The 17724-nt window shown below is 43.3% G+C and overlaps 2 protein-coding genes across 2 annotated transcripts; one reads left to right on the top strand and one right to left on the bottom strand.

The window, feature by feature from the left end:
* Window positions 1–1110: 1110 nt before the first annotated feature.
* mex3a (mex-3 RNA binding family member A) lies at window positions 1111–13037 on the top strand. Its single transcript, XM_049730682.2, has 2 exons — window positions 1111–1735; window positions 4472–13037. The coding sequence occupies exons 1-2, from the start codon at window positions 1234–1236 to the stop codon at window positions 5599–5601; spliced, it is 1632 nt and encodes a 543-aa protein (XP_049586639.1). The 5' UTR covers window positions 1111–1233; the 3' UTR covers window positions 5602–13037.
* On the bottom strand, window positions 12659–17253 carry rab11al (RAB11a, member RAS oncogene family, like). Its single transcript, XM_049730688.2, has 5 exons — window positions 16987–17253; window positions 14619–14814; window positions 14355–14548; window positions 14192–14272; window positions 12659–13918 (listed from the first exon to the last, which is right to left on the bottom strand). The coding sequence occupies exons 1-5, from the start codon at window positions 17024–17026 to the stop codon at window positions 13779–13781; spliced, it is 651 nt and encodes a 216-aa protein (XP_049586645.1). The 5' UTR covers window positions 17027–17253; the 3' UTR covers window positions 12659–13778.
* Window positions 17254–17724: the final 471 nt, after the last annotated feature.

The following is a 17724-nucleotide window of genomic DNA, read 5'->3' on the forward strand; positions in this document are numbered from 1 at the left end:
CCCCCTGTGCCAGACACCCTGTAGTCTATACATAACATCCTCATGCGGAGACGACAACGTGGTGCCGCAAAGCGTGGCTACACGAGGTGGGCGTACACCCATCCCTCTATCGCCTCAACAAACCCACCATCTATCATCAGTAATTCTTACTATTAATCAAAAATAATAGTGCAAACACGAGGAGTGCCAAAGTTGACGTCATCCTTTACCATGAGCATGAAATCCAATTCTCCAATTTTTTTTTTAAACAGCAGATTAAGCAAACTAGAGAAGGAATAATACTGTGCATGTTTTTGTTTTGGGCATCCACCCCAACCCATTCATCCCCACGTTTTTAAAATTGATATTGTGATTCAAACAAAATGACGAGGACGTAAATGGACATCAGACGAGAATTCGTTATTTTGCACCACAAAAAAAAAAGGATTGTCCAAATAACAAAAAAAATTGGGGGGGGGGGGCGACCCCCTCCCCATTTACCCTCACTAATTATTAATTGTACTAAGTTCATTTTGTTTTTCCTTATTTAATCACTTCACAGGTTTCTTTTATATCAAACAAATGGTTTTAGGTTATTCACCTGACATGTTTCGGCGGTTTCTTCCGCCTTCATCAGAGTGATGATGAAGGCGGAAGAAACCGCCGAAACATGTCAGGTGAATAACCTAAAACCATTTGTTTGATATAAAAGAAACCTGTGAAGTGACTCACTAATTATTGTTTTAATTAAAGGAAACATGACGTCATCTTTTTCAGCACCTCGATTCTCTTGCTTGAGAGAACAAATGCTGATTGTCCATATATTAATACAGTACATGGTTCTTTTAAAGCATAACTATGAGGAGGGGAGCGGCTTGAAGGAGCCAGACTGGGTGGAGCGTCGCGCAGCAGCCACCCTCCTCCCCCCATCCACCCCGGCCCCCCCAGCCACCGGCAAGTCCGGCCCGGGAAAAGCGCGCAGACGCCGGCCTTGTTCTCCTCGCGTGTCCCGTCCGCCCCTGGAGCTCTCCAGCAAGCGTACTGGAAGTAGTAGTGTGGGAGTCCAGGGGGCGGAGTGGTGGAGGAGGGACGGGAGGGGGGGTCGGCTGGGTGGCTGGTGGGTCGATCTATGGGAGGGACTAGCGCAGAAAAAGAGGAGGGGGGGCCGGTGGAAGGAGGCGGCTGCGAGGAGGCAGTTTCTCTCTCCAGTCTCTTCCCCGTCGTCTTTGTCTCGCGCCACTCTTTTGTTTAGCCATGCCGAGCCTGCTGGTGCTCGCAGGGATCATGGAGAAAAACGGGGGCTACGGCGCCGATCTTGCCGGCTCCGGCTTCGGGGGCGAGGCGGGTCTGCTGGGTCCCCCCGACGACGACGAGGACGACTCCCGCGCCCTGAGGGTCGCGCTCGGCCAGCTGTCGCTCCTGGGGCTCGGCGAGGGCGAGGACGGTGGAGGAGGAGGTGGTGGAGGAGGTGGTGGAGGTAGTGTTGTTATCGGCGGCGGCGGTGGAGCTCCGACGTGCGGAGTGCAAGACCGGAGCAACAACAACAACAACCACCACAATAGTGGAGGAGGAGGAGGAATCGGGGGAATCGGTGGAATGGGAGGCGGAGGAGACGCGTCGATCCTCCAAGGCAAGAGCAAGTTGTGCGCCCTGTACGAGAGCTCGTCCGGGGAGCCCAAAGGACGCGGCTGCAACATCACCGAATGCGTCCCAGTGCCCAGCTCCGAGCATGTGGCCGAGATAGTGGGCAGGCAAGGTAATTCCATAACCGAAAAGAAAAAATGATGAAAAACAAGCATGCTTTCCTTGCAAACTTTTCTTGTTCCAATGTTACCTTTAACAAAGAAAAGGGAGTGGTGGTGGTGTTTTTTGGTACCCCCTCCCCTTATTCCTCCTTTTCCATGAGGCATCAGCCTCCCACTTTTCCTGCCTGCCTTACAAGTTCCATCATCACACAGGAGCTCTTTTTTTTAAATTATTTTTTAAATATTATTATTCTCCATATTTCCTCCCTTTTATGATTTGATCATCTGATCTGTTTTCTAAGCACTCGTGTAGTGAAGCCTCGAGTGTGGTGCACGATTCCACAATCCAACGCCATCAATGTCACCGGAGCGTTGGCTTCCTTTGTCGTCTGGGACGCGCCAGACTGTTCAAAAGGCAACGTGCTGTTGTGAGGAGGGCGGTGGGGGGAGGGTGGGTGACTGAGTGGGTGAAGGTTGGGGAGGCAGGGGGGGCTGGGAGTGGAGAGAAAGGAGCTCTGGATTCTGCCAGGTTCTGGCGGGGCTGATGTTTTGGGGGGCTTGTTTGTGCATGTGGCCCACTGACACATTAGGACAAAAGAAGGGAGCCAGCCAGGCAGTTAGCCAGCGTTGCCTCACCCTTTTCCCCATCTTGTGTTTGGAAAAGTTCAATTCACATCACATATTGAAATTTCCAGTCAGCATTTTTGTCCATTTCTGAACATTTATGAGGTTTGAATTTTCAGGGATGTATGACTGGTGCAAAACAGAAGTGATTAATATAAGCATTAAAATCAAATTCTGATGTTTTCCGCAATTTTAGACAATCATTTGATTAATTTCTTCAAGTACGATAGCACAAAAAGCTTAAAAATATTCCCCAAAAATGTCTACGACCTGTTTTGTCCAGGCCCTTTGCTTTTGTATGGTTGTCCAAAAGGTGGTATTAAAAAAAAATACCATTTTGATCAGTTTCTTGTTTGTACATTTTTGCAGATTGATTTTTTGACAAATGTAGCAACACGTCACGAACAAATTTTGACAAATTTCTTCAAGTACAAACGGGTCAACATATAAATTTGGTGTAATTGAAGGTGGAAATCAAAAGTTTAGTACAGTTTTAGGCTGAATATTTTTGCAAACTTTTCTACTGCATATTTAGAAAATTATACGTGTTGTGTTTCTCTATATTGCCAACTAGTGGCCCGGCATGCATATTACAACCCCCCCAAAAAAATCAACATTGCCACAACTAAAATCATAATGGTGGAACATCCATTTTTACACAGAATATTTACTACTAATTTATTCATAACATTGTAAATGAAGTAAAATGCAAATCAAGTGTACTCAAAGCGTTTAGTTACATTGCCATCTACTGGACTGGCACACATATTACAGTGTTTTCAGTTATTTTGTCATTGTCATAAAAATATTTTCAATCTTTACAAGGTTTGCAAAGGGGTGGAAAAATTTCCAGAAATGTTTCCAGCCATTTAAGAGTGTAAATTTTGGAAATATTACAAATTTGATTCTTTCATTGGTTGGTCAATTATGCTAAAATAAATTATCCAACCACTGTATATTTAAATTCCCTACTTTCAATGTTGTAAATTCCTGGTTTGAACTCCATTTAAATACATTTCCCATAAAGAATTTCCAAATGAAAATTCGCCAAATTTTACAAACCTTTTTATTAGTGTTATTGTATTACCTTTGGCATATTTCCCATTTCCCACCATTACAGATGAAGCATCTCGGGTGACTAAATTCTTGTTGTGTTTGATTAATCTCTGCCTCTGTAATTGTCTAATTGTGACACTCATTTGTACTGATTAAAAGGCGGCGTGGAGGAATGCGTTGCTCAGTGATCCTCCGCGACACCACCACGTCTATTAGCCTCGTTAAACCACCGGTGTGGCCGACGGGGGTTTGCCGATGTCGGGTTCGAATGAAACAAAAGAAAGTGTCCCTTCTACAAAGAGCTGGTTCCTTTAAGAAAGGCCGGACCGACTGGTCAATATCCAGGGCGCTGGCTCCCTCTGTTTCTCAATGGCCAGCTGCGTGGATGCATGAAAACATCCGGCTTGCCTCACCGCAACAAAATAAGTGTGAATATCTCCAGAAAGGAGCAAATGAACCAGGCGGAAAAAAAAAACAAGTTGCGAGTGGCCTCAAGTTCAAGGAGAGGTCAGAATTTGTAAGGATGACGGTGATGCTGCAAATAGATCTGCGCTGGTTCCTCAGGCCCACCACATCTGTAGTTAAAGAAGTGTTTGTTGGGAGACTTCTGTACAAAATTACTGAGAAAAACAGTCTTGCTTGCACATTTTTTTTCCAAATAAGAGGCCTTGCCTTTTATTTGTCACTCAGTGTGAAAGTTTACCGGAAAACAGATGGAAAACAAATTAAACATTGTATTATAAAGTGACAACCCACAGCAGTGTCTAATGAAACACTTCTAGCTTAATGCTAACAAAACATAGGAAATGCCATACACGGGCTAACGGAATTTAGCGTAGATGAGGCATTCATTGGAAATCTTCAAACACACACACACGGCGGAGCATAAACTGCTCAGTCAAAAGTGGTTCTACTAATGGTTCAGTTGGGACAGACCACTAACCAAATCCTGTTGCTGGAACTGATGAAGCCTTCTCAGATGATAGGCCAAATGTCTTCTAAGTCTTGTCCAGATGCATGAATGAGAACATCCACAAGCAGTTTGTAACTCGTCTGTGTGTCTGCAGGTTGCAAGATAAAAGCCTTACGGGCCAAGACCAACACCTACATCAAGACCCCTGTCCGAGGGGAGGAGCCCGTGTTCCTGATCACCGGCCGTAAGGAGGATGTGGCTCTGGCCCGTCGCGAGATCATCTCTGCCGCCGAGCACTTCTCCATGCTCAGGGCGTCGCGCAACAAGCTGGGGGTGTCTTTCAGCGGCTCCCCGCCGACCCCGCTCCCGGGCCAGACCACCATCCAGGTGAGGGTGCCGTACCGAGTGGTGGGTCTGGTGGTGGGCCCCAAAGGCTCCACCATCAAGCGCATCCAGCAGCAGACCTGCACGTACATCGTCACCCCAAGCCGGGACCGTGACCCTGTCTTCGAGATCACGGGCTCGCCGAGCAACGCCGAGCGAGCCCGCGAAGAGATCGAGGCGCACATCGCCTTCCGGACGGGAGGCCTGCACGACCACAACAACGAGAACGACTGCCTGGGCCCCAACGGCGGAAGCAGTCCGGCCGGGAGCAGCGGGAGCGGCGGCGGCGGTCTGGAGAGTCGACTCCAGCAAGTGTGGGGCCTCCAGGGGGGCCAGCGGAAACCTCTGACCAGCAGCTACCGCCAGAACTTCTCCGACGCCCTCGGGGGAGGAGGGAGCGGCGACAGCGTGGGGATCTACAATAAGGGCAACTTCTCCAGCTCCGGAGAGAAGCCGTGCTCCTTTTTCGGCTCGGAGGGCACCCAGAGCTGGGGCGACCCCGACTACCCCAAGCAGATGGCTTTCTACGCCCAGCAGCGATCCAAAAGCTTCGGCGGGCTCCCGCTGCCCCTCACTAGACTCTCGCCGGGGCTCCCGGAACCGCCGGCCAATTCGTCCGTCGGCGGCATGGCGTCGCCCCACGCGCAGGCTCGCCGCGCCCACAGCGAGCCCACCTCGGCCGGGGAGGGCGGCTTTCCCGGGCGGCTCCCCGTGCCGGACTCGCCGCCGGCCGTGCGGGACTGCATGACCTGCTTTGAGAGCAAAGTGACGGCCGCCCTGGTGCCGTGCGGCCACAACCTCTTCTGCATGGAGTGCGCTATCCGAATCTGTGAGCTCAACCACCCCGAGTGTCCCGTGTGCCACACGCAGGTTTCGCAGGCCATCCGAATATTCTCTTAAGGATCCCTTTTTAGCCAGTTGTGTGGTTCTCTTTTTCTTTTTTTCGGTCTCTCGTTTGTCGGTCGGCTAATTAGTTGCTCTTATTACGGTTGTTGTTATTATTCTTATTCCTATTATTGCGATACATTTTTCATTTTTCAGAAAAATTTTAAAACAATCAAGCAGCTATTTTAGAAGGCACTGCTTGCTTTACTAAAAAGTATAAGAGATATTTTTCAGTTTTTCTTTTATATACATATATATGCATATATATTTTATAAAAGTTTGGTTTATAAGAGAAGTATAGTACCTTTTCAGGTTTTGATTTTTTTTTCTGGTATTTTGTTTTTTTATGATGGGACTGCTGCTGTTATTCTTAAACACAGAATCACAGTGTAGGCCGACATAATGTGAACATTTTATTATTACTCCAATTTTTTTTGTATTATCACGTTACCATGAAGTGGGTTTATATGGGTGGAGGATGATTTAATTCACACCGCACCAAACAATCATCTCGGGTCTAAAAGAGGGTTGTCAATCAGACTTTTTTGAATCATTTTATTATGCTTTGACAGAAAATGTGAAAGGGTTTTAGTCAAAGCAATTCTTCCGTAGATTTTTTTGTTTAGGGGGAGGCATTACATTATTATTTGCCATTTTATCGGTGTCATTGTTCAGTGCATCGGCCCCCAAAATGTGCGAATCTCATTCGGGGCGGTGCATTGATTACACAAGGCTCGCTGTAATCTGCGGAAAAGATTCAGTGATGCTCGCCTTCACCCCGTAGCTCATAGGCCTGATTTTATTTGCCCAGGACCCCCCCAAAAGGAAAACCGCCTTTGAAACCGGACCAGTTGCCCCCCCCCTCCAAGCCACCTTCTCTTTGTCATTACTATTACATTCGTCACTAGACAATGTGAGCAAACCTCATGCAAATAAGACGATATTTTTTATTTTTTTTTTACATTTGGCGTCTGGCTGGAGCAGCTGTGTGGATATCTGGTCACCCCCGCCCCATGGTCCCCTTCTCTTACAGCGTGACCCTCCCTTGGATTGAGGAGCGTTATTGTGTGTGGACGCTCGGACAGCGGGGCCCGGCGGGCGCTCTTTCGATAATTAGGCAAATGGGCCGGTCCAGGTGCAGATCGGAGGGGAGACTCCAACCCCCCCACAGACAAGATTTGTAAACTGCACCATTGATGAAAAACATGTGGCCATGTTAAAAAAAATGGTCCTATCACATGAGGTGTAGCGTGACCCCCCCCCCTCTGCTTAGCCCCCTTATTAAACCCCGCCCCCCTCCCTCACACACACACGCACACCAACTGTGAAATTCAAAACAGGGTTTACGTGACAGATCCAAATAGGCCAACCCGACGACCCCTCCCTGGCTACTGTAAGGGACATCCAGCAGCTGCCCCTTCACTATGGACACTGAGGCCCCCAGCCAATGGGAGACCCCCCCAGCCTCCCTACTCCCCACCCTAGCTTGAATGAAATCAGACAATTGTAATTGGCAGGAAAGCGGAGGAAACGCCCCATTGAACCAGCACTCACTGAATCAAATTAAGCTCAAGCCCGAGCACGAAGGGCAGTGGGGGGGAGGGCAACGTAAGAAGGTGGGGGCTGTTGAATAAAAGGGAAGGCGTCTTGTTGGGTTGGGGGCGCCATCTAGGGGTGGGAATGTTAGAGTCCATATTATACCGAACAATACTGTCCCGATTATATGATAAAGCATGTATTGATAGCTATGATACATTATAATATTCACAGCACAATAATTACGCTATCTAATAAAACTTCCTAGCATTGGCGGAAGAATTTCGTCCGATTGCTCGCCCGTCTATGCTGCTTTCAAACACAAGGGGGCGTATTTACATGGTAGTACTTCAATGGGTGGAAGTCTTGCTAGCAAATGTCGGATTATCCATACTGTGATAATGGTGCAATGTATCACGATATCAATACATGTTTCTACGCCGAGAGAACATGAGGCTTGAAACTGTTTTAAAGGTATTGAGTATCGATCGCCAATGTCGGTGGATCGTTACTGAGAAGATGCAATGTCTTGCAATATCACTTCAGCTTGAGCCATCAAACTGTTTTAAAGGTATCAGGTATCAATACTTGGATGATGACGATACACTGTATCGCAATATCGATACTGCGGCTGATAACGAGAAAACCTGTATCGCCTCGGCTTGAGCCTTTAAACTGTTTTCAATTCCGTTTTTAAGGTATCGGGGTATCGATACCATATGTTGGTCTACTGATACTGTGATGTGATGTATCACGATATCGATATTTTCTCCCACCCCTAGAGGAGACATCTGGCCTTTTTAAAATTGTGTCCCAGCCACCCCCCGAAGCCCCTCCCACCCCACCCCTCCTTGTCCTCCTATTAAGAGCCAAACACAGAGCAAAGCATGTGGAACACTTAAAAATAAAAGTACCTTAAATTCTACGGAGAGTAGAAATAAAGAGTATCATTCTATGGAGAAATTGCACAGTCAACAAAAAAAAAATCTTAGTATTTTTGTTTTATGCCTTAATGTTACTTTTTTTGTTTATTCCAATAATGCCATTTAGGCTAACATGTTGGCCTTCCATTGCACCACCCCCTTAAAACAACTTTTCAAGTTAAAGAATGTGAATCACACTTGGCTTAGGAAGGGGTTCAGGAAATGACACCCTCAACCCGTCTGTTATGTCGCGGGTCAAATTGACCCATTTTAACACGAAAGAACAACATTAAAAGTCATTTTTGGGTATGAACAGACACATATTGGCTAGGAAATGTTTCTAACGCAGCTAATGATTTTTTTTGGTTTCGTTTCTGACCCTTCTGTCTCAATTACTTGTCACGAGTCAAATTGACCCAAGAACGTTATTGCTGTTCCTGAGCAACAAACAGCTGGGTTAAAAACACAATATACATATGAAGAGTTAAGCACCTTATTTACCAAGAAAAAAAAAAAACTGCGCATCTGATGAATACCAAACCGACCACTGATGGTGAAATATTTCCTAGAATTTAAGAAATGCACATAAGGATTCCCTATCATTTTTGTTTTACGTTGTATTTGTTGTTGCTATCACGACGAGAGAGGGATGCCGCCTCTTTATATAAGAGTATTCAAAGACTCTTTGTAAATAAATACACATTTATTTGCGCATTGGATGCCCTGCTTCCACAAAGCTTTTGGATTACTACGCCAATTTAGCACAGGAAAAAAAAAATATTATTATTATTATTATACGTTTTACCCATCACTTTTTGACGTAAATAATAGCCTATATGAGATAGATTCATATGTTTAACAAATATTATTTCAAGGGATTAACTTAGTAGTATATAAATTATCAGACGCTACTATGATATCATTTATGAAGCCTCTACTGTATAAATCCCAAATACGTAAAAGTTCCGATGAATTGTATGTGTAATAACAATAATAATGATAATAATAATAACCCCTGAATGAAGACACAAGTTTCTATGTACATTAAGATGAAGCAATAAACAGTAATATTCTATTCAGACTACTTTGACTATTAGCATATTAGCGTTTTGGTAGCTCGTCGCAGCTCTTTGATTAGTAAAAATGAAAATTAAAAAAAAAAAAAACAGGATAATTACTGTGCTCTTCAGGGTCTTTTTTTGCGTGATATGTTGAATATTAAGCACTCGTTTCAGGAGTTCTGAGCGGCACTGAGAAGACAAAAGTGGAAGCTAACAATGCTAATGGCACTAATGGGGGGCCTCTTAGCTTTTAGCGTAGCTTCCAAACTTCGCCTCTGCTTTGTATTACGGTCACATGTAGCCAAAGACCAACGTACGACCAGAGCCAACTTAGTAGTGTTATAAAAAGCGATATTGTGAAAGCAAATCTGTGAAAACATATCAGGTTTGGAACATCCCCACAATCGGGTCATGTGTGGGTCATAATCCCCAAAACAGGGGGCTGACAATTTTTAAAAGTTGACTTTGGCAATTTCCACTGCATGCTAGCAAGATATTGTACCGTATAGCTAAGAGTTATCCGCATACAAAAAGGCTTTACGACCTCAAAGCGAACGTGGGTTTTTCCCAAATGGTATACAGTATTGCAGCGTAGTTTAATCGAAAATAGACTTGTTAAGAAACGTGCGTAAGTTTCATTTGTGCAGCTCGGACCGGCCGGTATGAAATACTTTGGATTGAGACAGGAGCGACTTGAAAGGGGCGGAGATGACTCGCGGCGACATTGGAGTCGTTAATTTTTCCGTAGTATTATTTTTTACGATATTACGATTTTTTTCTGTTTTAGTCAAAATAGGAACTGTTGATGTTTTTTCTTGCTATGGAAATGGACTTATGCATTTATGTAGAATCCCTTTGAAGGAGTGATAGGAAATCCTTATTCTCAATGGATGCACTTAAGCAATTGTAACCAACTTTTTACGAAACTCGAGCAAGTAATGCATTTGAATGTACGAAGAAAACACTCAACCTAATGCACTCCTTAATTTGTTTTTCTTACAAGCTTTAAGTTTTTGTCGTTGTTTTTTGGGGAAAGAACTTGTGACGAGTTTTCAATATATTTGAGTTCTTCCGCATACATTTATAGAAACTAACTTAAAACCAGAAAGAAAAAAACATTACAGTTTTGTCAGATCTATTTTGCTAACATTGGTTTTTATTTCTTAGAAACGCAGAGAGTAAGGGGAAAAAAAAAAAGTCAGTATCTGGATGTTATTTAAGAAAACAAGCCTATTTAAAAGACCTTTTGTTTTTTAATTCAAATGACAAGAAGTTAATATATTTCTAAACAAGATGGGGGGAAGTCAGTTTCTACGTAAAAAAAAAGAAAAAAAAAGAAAAAAGTTTTATTTATGACGGTTATGGACGCCGGACGACACTCGTGCCGCGCCCACGACAGAATAAACTATTTTTTAAGAATTTGGAGATATTTTAGTCACAGAGCATCAATCTTGTGCCTCGATTATATCATTATTATTACTGTTATTATTCATGTCCTGCATTAGTAAATCCCCCTTGCCGCTCCCCCCCATGCACACATATGCCTTCAACTGTAAGCCCATGGTACTGACTTACTGATTACATTACACATTTTCTCTGTGATTCAAAATCCAAAACCAAGGTCTAGGTCTTGACTGCGTACAACGTTTTATTTTGGCATCTCCAAGTCTTTTTTTTTTTTTTTTTTTTTGGATCGACAGCAACAGAGCCGCTTGACAAAGGCCGATTTTATTAGCGGATTTGGTGGGCCCTCGAAAATGAGGCCCCGGTGGTGTTTAACAGGGCGCACCATGTTCTTAGATCTCTGTACTGTAACTAGATAGCACACATAACACACAACAAGTTCATTACTGTACTAGTTTGCATGTAGTATGTCGTGTGGTCACTTAGATTAGATTTTCATAGATGAGAGCGTTTTCGGAGGTCAAAAGGTGGCGAGTTTTGATGCCGGTCGGTCCCCACGTCGGATATTGAAGGAACAGCGAGGCTACTTCTTTCATTTTGCTGAAAATGAATGAATGAAAAATAACTTTTGACCTGCTTATTGTTATTTAAGATCATAAATTGGAAAATTTGTGACAATTAAATATAGATACTATTGTTTAGTTAACTCATTGTGTTCTGTGATAATATAAGGATCAGAATTTTTGTTGCTAGTTTTTTCTTAATATGGAATGAGATGATCAAAAACACCGGTTTCTGACCAAAAAAGTGAGGAAAACTGAGATTCACTGCCTGCGAATCTCAAATCCAAAGAATTAGCCTCACTGTTCCAATACTTTTGGGTGGCGAGTATTCACCTCACAGAAAATCAACTTGAAGTTCTTGAAGTTTATATATTTATTGGTCAAAACTTGACACATTTCCTGCTGCACGTGGCGGGACCAAAGGTGAAAACTTGTAACCTTCCTCCGAAGACGGCCGACAGATTGTCTCTTGGTAGCGTTTTCCAATATTTGCAGCACAATTAGTGTGTGTGTGTGTTTCATGCCGGTCTAATAGTGGTGGTAGTGCGTTAGTTTACGGGCCAGCATCATCGGGCTGGCGTTAGTTTCTGGTTCCTCTGTAAACGGTGAAAAGAGGGTCGCCCCACCCCCCACCCCCTCACGCTCGTGTGTGTGTGTGGCGCTCTGTGGCTGACCGTCAACTTTTTTTGATGGATGGGAACAAAAATGACAAACAAAAAAAAAAAGGAAAAATTAAAAAAAAAAAATCTTTGAACTCTGTTACAGTGTGCCATGCCCTCGACGAGGCATGTGATATTGCAGGTTTATTTCTTATAGCACACATTTTTTTCCGGGTGAATTACATTTTTTGGAAGACATTTTTATGATTAATTATTATTATTATTAATGTATCTGCTCCATGTTAGTTCTGGTTCTTTGTTATTTTTCCAAGATACAAGATGTATTGTAAATGTTTCTAATAAAAAGAACAAAATGAAAATGATTATAGAGGTGACATGTGCTTTTGTTCACGATGAAAAGTGATGACAAGATTTCTTACCTAATCTTTTTCTTCTACTCAAAAGCTGTGCTGAAGTCAATTCCAACAGGATGAAACGCTACCATCTACTGGCATCTGTTTGTCATTACAAGCTTGAATTTCAGACAACTTGAGCATCTTCCATGCCTGCCCCATTGAAAAACACACCTGAAGAATATATTTGTCATTTGCAAAAAATGGTTAGATTCCAGTTAATGAATATAAAAGAACAAAGCAGTGAATGACCTCATTAAAAAATAATCTTCTTTCAAACCTGGTCAATTTGACCCATGAGATAAGAGCTTGGTTAAATTTAAGTGTACTCCTCTTGTGCAGTGAAATATATTGCGTAATATAATTGGCGGTAGACACGAACTGGAATCGTCTGGCTCCAAAATTAATATTCTCGCTCATAAGAAAATTTATGGAATTACACCAAACAGTTTTTTTTTTCTTTCGAATGCTGTCAGAAGAACATTAGAGACACTATTACAAATCAGATTTATTTGTACATATTGAATGCAGTCCAATATACATATTAGAATAATTGTTTGCTTTTTCTTAAAAAAAAAAAAAAAAAAGTTTTGTCCTACACCACCCAGTTTAAAGACCTGTGAAGGCCACACAGCACACACCAGGTGATTTGTGTGCACTTTAAATCAAACCCTTACTGACACACACACACACACACACACTAATAACCTGTCTGCCTGAATTAAAAATAATAATAAACAAAAATTCCTCCCGCAGGAAAGAGAAGCAAGTGAGAGGATTGACCTCTGCAAGGCAAAAAAAAAAAAAAAAAATGTCCTGGTCCAGTTAAGACAGTAAAAGAGGCTCCGGTATTTACATAAAAAAGCCAAGGGGGGGGGTCCATTGATTTTTCTCACTAGAAGGCAGTGGTGTGTCCCCCATTACAACCCGGACCCCCCCACCCCTCCCTCCCAGAAGAATCTGAAAACGCCAGACCAGGATCCAACGTGTGCATTTATGAAAAACGACGCCATCACGCCCCTCATGGAGAGTCGGATGTCCTCACAAATAAGCGTAGATTTAAATCAATGCAATGAAAATGATAAAAACCTAGTGTTCAATAAATATTTCTAGATGAATCACTTAGCAATTGAGCGGAGTAGCGACAGTCTTTGGGAAAGTTGGAGTGAAGGTGATGGGGAACTCCACTGCTTTTTTTTTTTTTTTTTTGAGATGGGGAGAATCATCTAGTAATCTTAATTTTGACAGATATGGGGGCGTGCTCCACACATTGCTGGAAACCTCCATTTAACCTTCCTCTTATGTCAAACCGACAGTTAAATCAAAAGATATTTATAAGCTTAATCAGTTATAAATATTGACGGCGAGCTACAACTGGGGTTGGAAATTTTGGAGAATTCTCAAAGTTGGGAAAATTATTATGAGAAGTAACAAAAATAAACCTGAAGCTGATAAAATTGATGGTTGACTTGCATTCATATTTCAGCCTAATTTTGCAAGCCTAGATATACAGTAAACTTTTTTTAATGAGTCAAAATGACCCAGGAACATTTAAATGTTCCTGAGAAACCAACGTAACAGGAGTGTTCAACATGGATACTCCCACCCAGCGAAGAAGTGTAATGGTTATCTCTACCCACCTCTTGGTCTTCCTTTCTGTCTGTCTATCTGGATCTAACTGTCTTTGCGCAGCTCAGTTGTTCTGGCAGCACATGCCCTTGTTGGATGCGTTCTGGGTGGGCTCCACCGTGATGGGCACCACGTTGGAAGTGGGCGAGAAGTCCGAGTCGTTGCGTCCTGACATCTGCCGCTGCGACACGATGTGGTAGATGGCTGAGAGAGAAATAGGAGAGCATTATGTACTTGCAAAAAGCTGCAGACCGAAGCCATTTTGAGCTTTTTTTGGGGAGGTCATTAACTCAATTCGAGTACATCGCATTTATCCATTGATGTGAACTAATACTAATGATGTGAAGTCACCTCAGTGCACCCACTGACACAAGGAATCCATTAGATGGACTTTGCTGCCATCTACAGGCGGATGGTGGATAGTGTCTGACATTAAGGGATTTTGACGGAAAGGTCAAAAACTGGAATCAAAGTCACCTGTGAGGATGGTTTGGAAGGCCAGCTCCACATTGGACGAGTCTAAAGCCGACGTCTCCAGGAAAGACAGGCCGTGCTTTTCTAGGAATAAAAGAATTAAAGAGTAAAATGAGTAAAAGTCAGTCTAAACGCAATTTAAGTATCGATGATTTGGCGTGGGCACCTGCAAAGGCCTTGGCCTCGTCGGTGGGCACGGCTCTCAAGTGGCGCAGGTCGCTTTTGTTGCCCACCAGCATGATAACGATGTTGCTGTCGGCGTGATCCTGCAGCTCCTTCAGCCAGCGCTCGGCGTTCTCGTACGTCAGGTGCTTGGCGATATCGTAGACGAGTAGCGCTCCCACCGCGCCGCGGTAGTACCTGGAAAACAGCAAGATTGCAATAAATAGAATAAATGTGATTAAATAGCTAAATTAAGCTTTGCACTGACGCAGAAGTGATGGCCCGGTATCGCTCTTGTCCCGCGGTGTCCCAGATTTGGGCCTTGATGGTTTTGCCTTCCACTTGGATGCTACGCGTGGCGAATTCCACGCCGATGGTGCTCTTGCTCTCCAGGTTGAATTCATTGCGGGTGAAGCGGGACAGCAGATTACTCTTTCCAACGCCCGAGTCGCCGATCAGCACCACTAATTGGGGAAACAGAGGAATATTTGTGTTCAATTATGAATCATAGCTTAATTCGGTATAACCAAGTTCCGCAAATTGAGATTTTTGTCAAGTGAGTCACAGCCTGACGACATCCTGTCTTTACAAAATAGGAAATTAAAGCTTGCGGCAACAAACCATGCCGTGTTTCAACACTGTTGCAATGTGTCGCAAGAGACACGGGCAGTTTGTTTTATCTTGAAGTTACCACCATGTGTCATGAATCTCGGGTGAAGGAGAAGAATCATTAAGCAACCGTGATTAAGTTGAGTTGAATCAAGGCGAGGAGGGATACGATGTCTCCGTTACACGCCCATTTAGAAGTACGTTGTTGACATTTCTGCCAGCAAAGGAATTTCCTGACAGCCCTTATATCGAATCATCAACTCCCGCACCCATCGTATGACAGCTTTCCCCAAAGTCTGCAAATGCTCACGTGAGCTATGAAGCTAATTCTGGGAGGATGAACCTGTTTGGTCGGATGACGTCAGAGCTTGCCCAATGAAATCCGCTAAATGATTTTGGGAAATTAAATAGATTAGACTAATTAAATTGGATCTCAGTATGACATATGAGCAAAAACAGCTCCACAAATGATTTACTGAACTACTTAAAATTACCAGAAATTACTTTAAATAAAAAGCAGAAGCTATCGTATTGTACATGTGAAGCAAAAGCAAGTTAGATGAACTTTTCAGGGTTCTCGCATCGATCCCTGCGGGACACCGTCGCTATACGTATACTATCAGGAAATACAACAATGTGGGGTTTCTGCTTTGGATTTTTCTTGGGTGGGAAAAATTTCTAGCTAGTAGTGGAAGAAGATAAAGAAGGCTCAAATTGGACAGCTGTGGACGAACGACTTCCTGTGCTGACGATAGCCAAATGGGGTTGGAAGCATGAGTCAGTGTGCAGCTTGACCTGCTTGACTCGCAGCAAACAGCTTAGGCGTAAAAAAAAAAAAAAAAAAAAAAAAGGAACAAAAGGAGCGGCGGAAAAAATTTAAAAGCAATAAAACCTAAGGCACCTGACTGTGATTCGTACTTTGTCACTATAACTTCTGCTCATGCCTGGAATCAAATCTCATCTTCTCTTTGCTTTGTGACAAAGTTTTTGTATGGCGTTGGGTGAACACAAACACTTGCATTCTCTAGAACACACAGACACACACTCCATGCAGGTATTTCCAGTTTGACAACGCTGACTCGTTTAAGGCTCTGAAGTTCCTCTTGTTCACATCAAGGTACAAATATGAATGACTGTTTGCACCCGGTTGGTGCCAGCCCGTTCCTTTTTTTTGTGTGTCATAAGCCAAATAGCAGCTATGGTCATGCTAGCATTTGAACAAACGGGTATTAAAAAGCCAATCTCGTTCTTATCTTGGGCAAACAAAAACATTCAGCACATTTTTAAAGTTCTGAGTGAGTAAAACGGGATAGGGGCCAAAAGTTAAGATAGTAATGTGTGTTATGGTGATAGTATGACCTCCCTTGCTCTTATTTTAAGGCAAATAAGATACCATTCAAAGGTTTGAATGAGTTTCAATCAGAAATGCCTCTAATTTTAAGTAAAACAACTGCTGTTGTGTTCTTATAAGTACATCTGAATAAATTTTATTTAAAAAAATATTTTGTTTATTGTCAATCATTATTTGAGTGTGTACAGCACTTTGTTACACAACTTTTTATTAACAGAGTACCACAGATGCAGACAAAAGGAAGTCTATTTCTAGTTAGTTTTAATGGTATTTTTATTGTGAGAAAATGCTTTGCTTTTAAGAGAAAATAAAATAATTCACCCTGAACTTTCCAAATTGTCTGAAGCCCAGTACATAGTTTAATTTAGGCAATTTTTATTGTGTTTTGGAGCTTCGGTACCCGTCATCTCGTCCAAAGATGATGAGGTCGTCACCGGCTTGGGCAAGATTATTACTCGCCACATCACATGCCGGTTGTCTTACTTCACAAAAGTGACCTTATGTAGCTAATGCCCTAGCGATAGCTTTTAAAGTGCTTAGATGTGTAGCAACAGGTGCCGTCACCCTGAAACACGTAAAGTTGTCACGGGGGTTCGTCGTCATTCGAACGCAGGTAAGCTAAATGTAGCCAGCTAATAGAATGGGGGAAGGCTGGAGACAAAATGGAGCAACTCACCTTTGAAGAGATAATCATATTCATCTTCCCGGCCCGTCATAGTTTCGTCTCACTTAACGCGCTCGCGTTTGTTCAAGTCGAACGAACTTCAAAAACCACAGAGACGATGACAGCAGCGGCGGAAGGCGAACGTCAAGCCGGTCAAACAACACGTTGTCAGCGGTGATGTCGTCCTGTCCTCCCCCTCGGAAAAAAAGGCAAAAGTATGAGCCAAAGTTTGTCGTCGTCCTCTTCCCTCTGCCTCCGCTTTCTTGTTGTCACCACTAGTTGCCGCAAACCGGAGCGGCCGCAACGGCGTGACGTCACTTGTTTGTCACGCCTTCACTCAGCTCCTATTGGCCTGTGCTCGACAGACACCTGTCACGCGACTCGACGCGATTGGCTCAGCCGGGTGTCACGTCACGTAAGAATTGGGTTTCGGCTCAGAGCCGCAACACAGGTGACACCACCTTAGGCAGCAGCAAAGTGAGCACACAAAAAAGCACCAAAGCACTTTTTACCTCCCATTCGTACTTTACTTGAGTACTCTACTTGTTTTTCTGCCGACATTTTTACTAGTTTAATACGCGTCATCACCAACCTAATAGAATTCACTCGTACACCCCCCCCTCACCCCAAGTGTCGTACTCAAATTACATTTTGACAAGGAACATAAGAAAATTGAAAATAAAATAAATAGAAACAAATCAGACATTAAACCAAGGACAGGGTCATGCTATAGTATATATAATAATATAA

This window comes from Syngnathus scovelli, chromosome 9, assembly GCF_024217435.2.
Source record: "Syngnathus scovelli strain Florida chromosome 9, RoL_Ssco_1.2, whole genome shotgun sequence".
In the NCBI taxonomy this organism is placed as follows: Eukaryota; Metazoa; Chordata; class Actinopteri; order Syngnathiformes; family Syngnathidae; genus Syngnathus; species Syngnathus scovelli.

Excerpts from the sequence above, each read along its gene's own strand:
- mex3a (XM_049730682.2), top strand. The coding sequence starts at position 1,234 with ATGCCGAGCCTGCTGGTGCTCGCAGGGATCATGGAGAAAAACGGGGGC. Across the intron at positions 1,736-4,471 it reads CGAGATAGTGGGCAGGCAAG|GTTGCAAGATAAAAGCCTTA; the intron begins GTAATTCCATAA and ends GTGTGTCTGCAG.
- rab11al (XM_049730688.2), bottom strand. The coding sequence starts at position 17,026 with ATGACGGGCCGGGAAGATGAATATGATTATCTCTTCAAAG. Across the intron at positions 14,549-14,618 it reads TACCGGGCCATCACTTCTGC|GTACTACCGCGGCGCGGTGG; the intron begins GTCAGTGCAAAG and ends GCTGTTTTCCAG. Across the intron at positions 13,919-14,191 it reads CTTCCAAACCATCCTCACAG|CCATCTACCACATCGTGTCG; the intron begins GTGACTTTGATT and ends TTTCTCTCTCAG.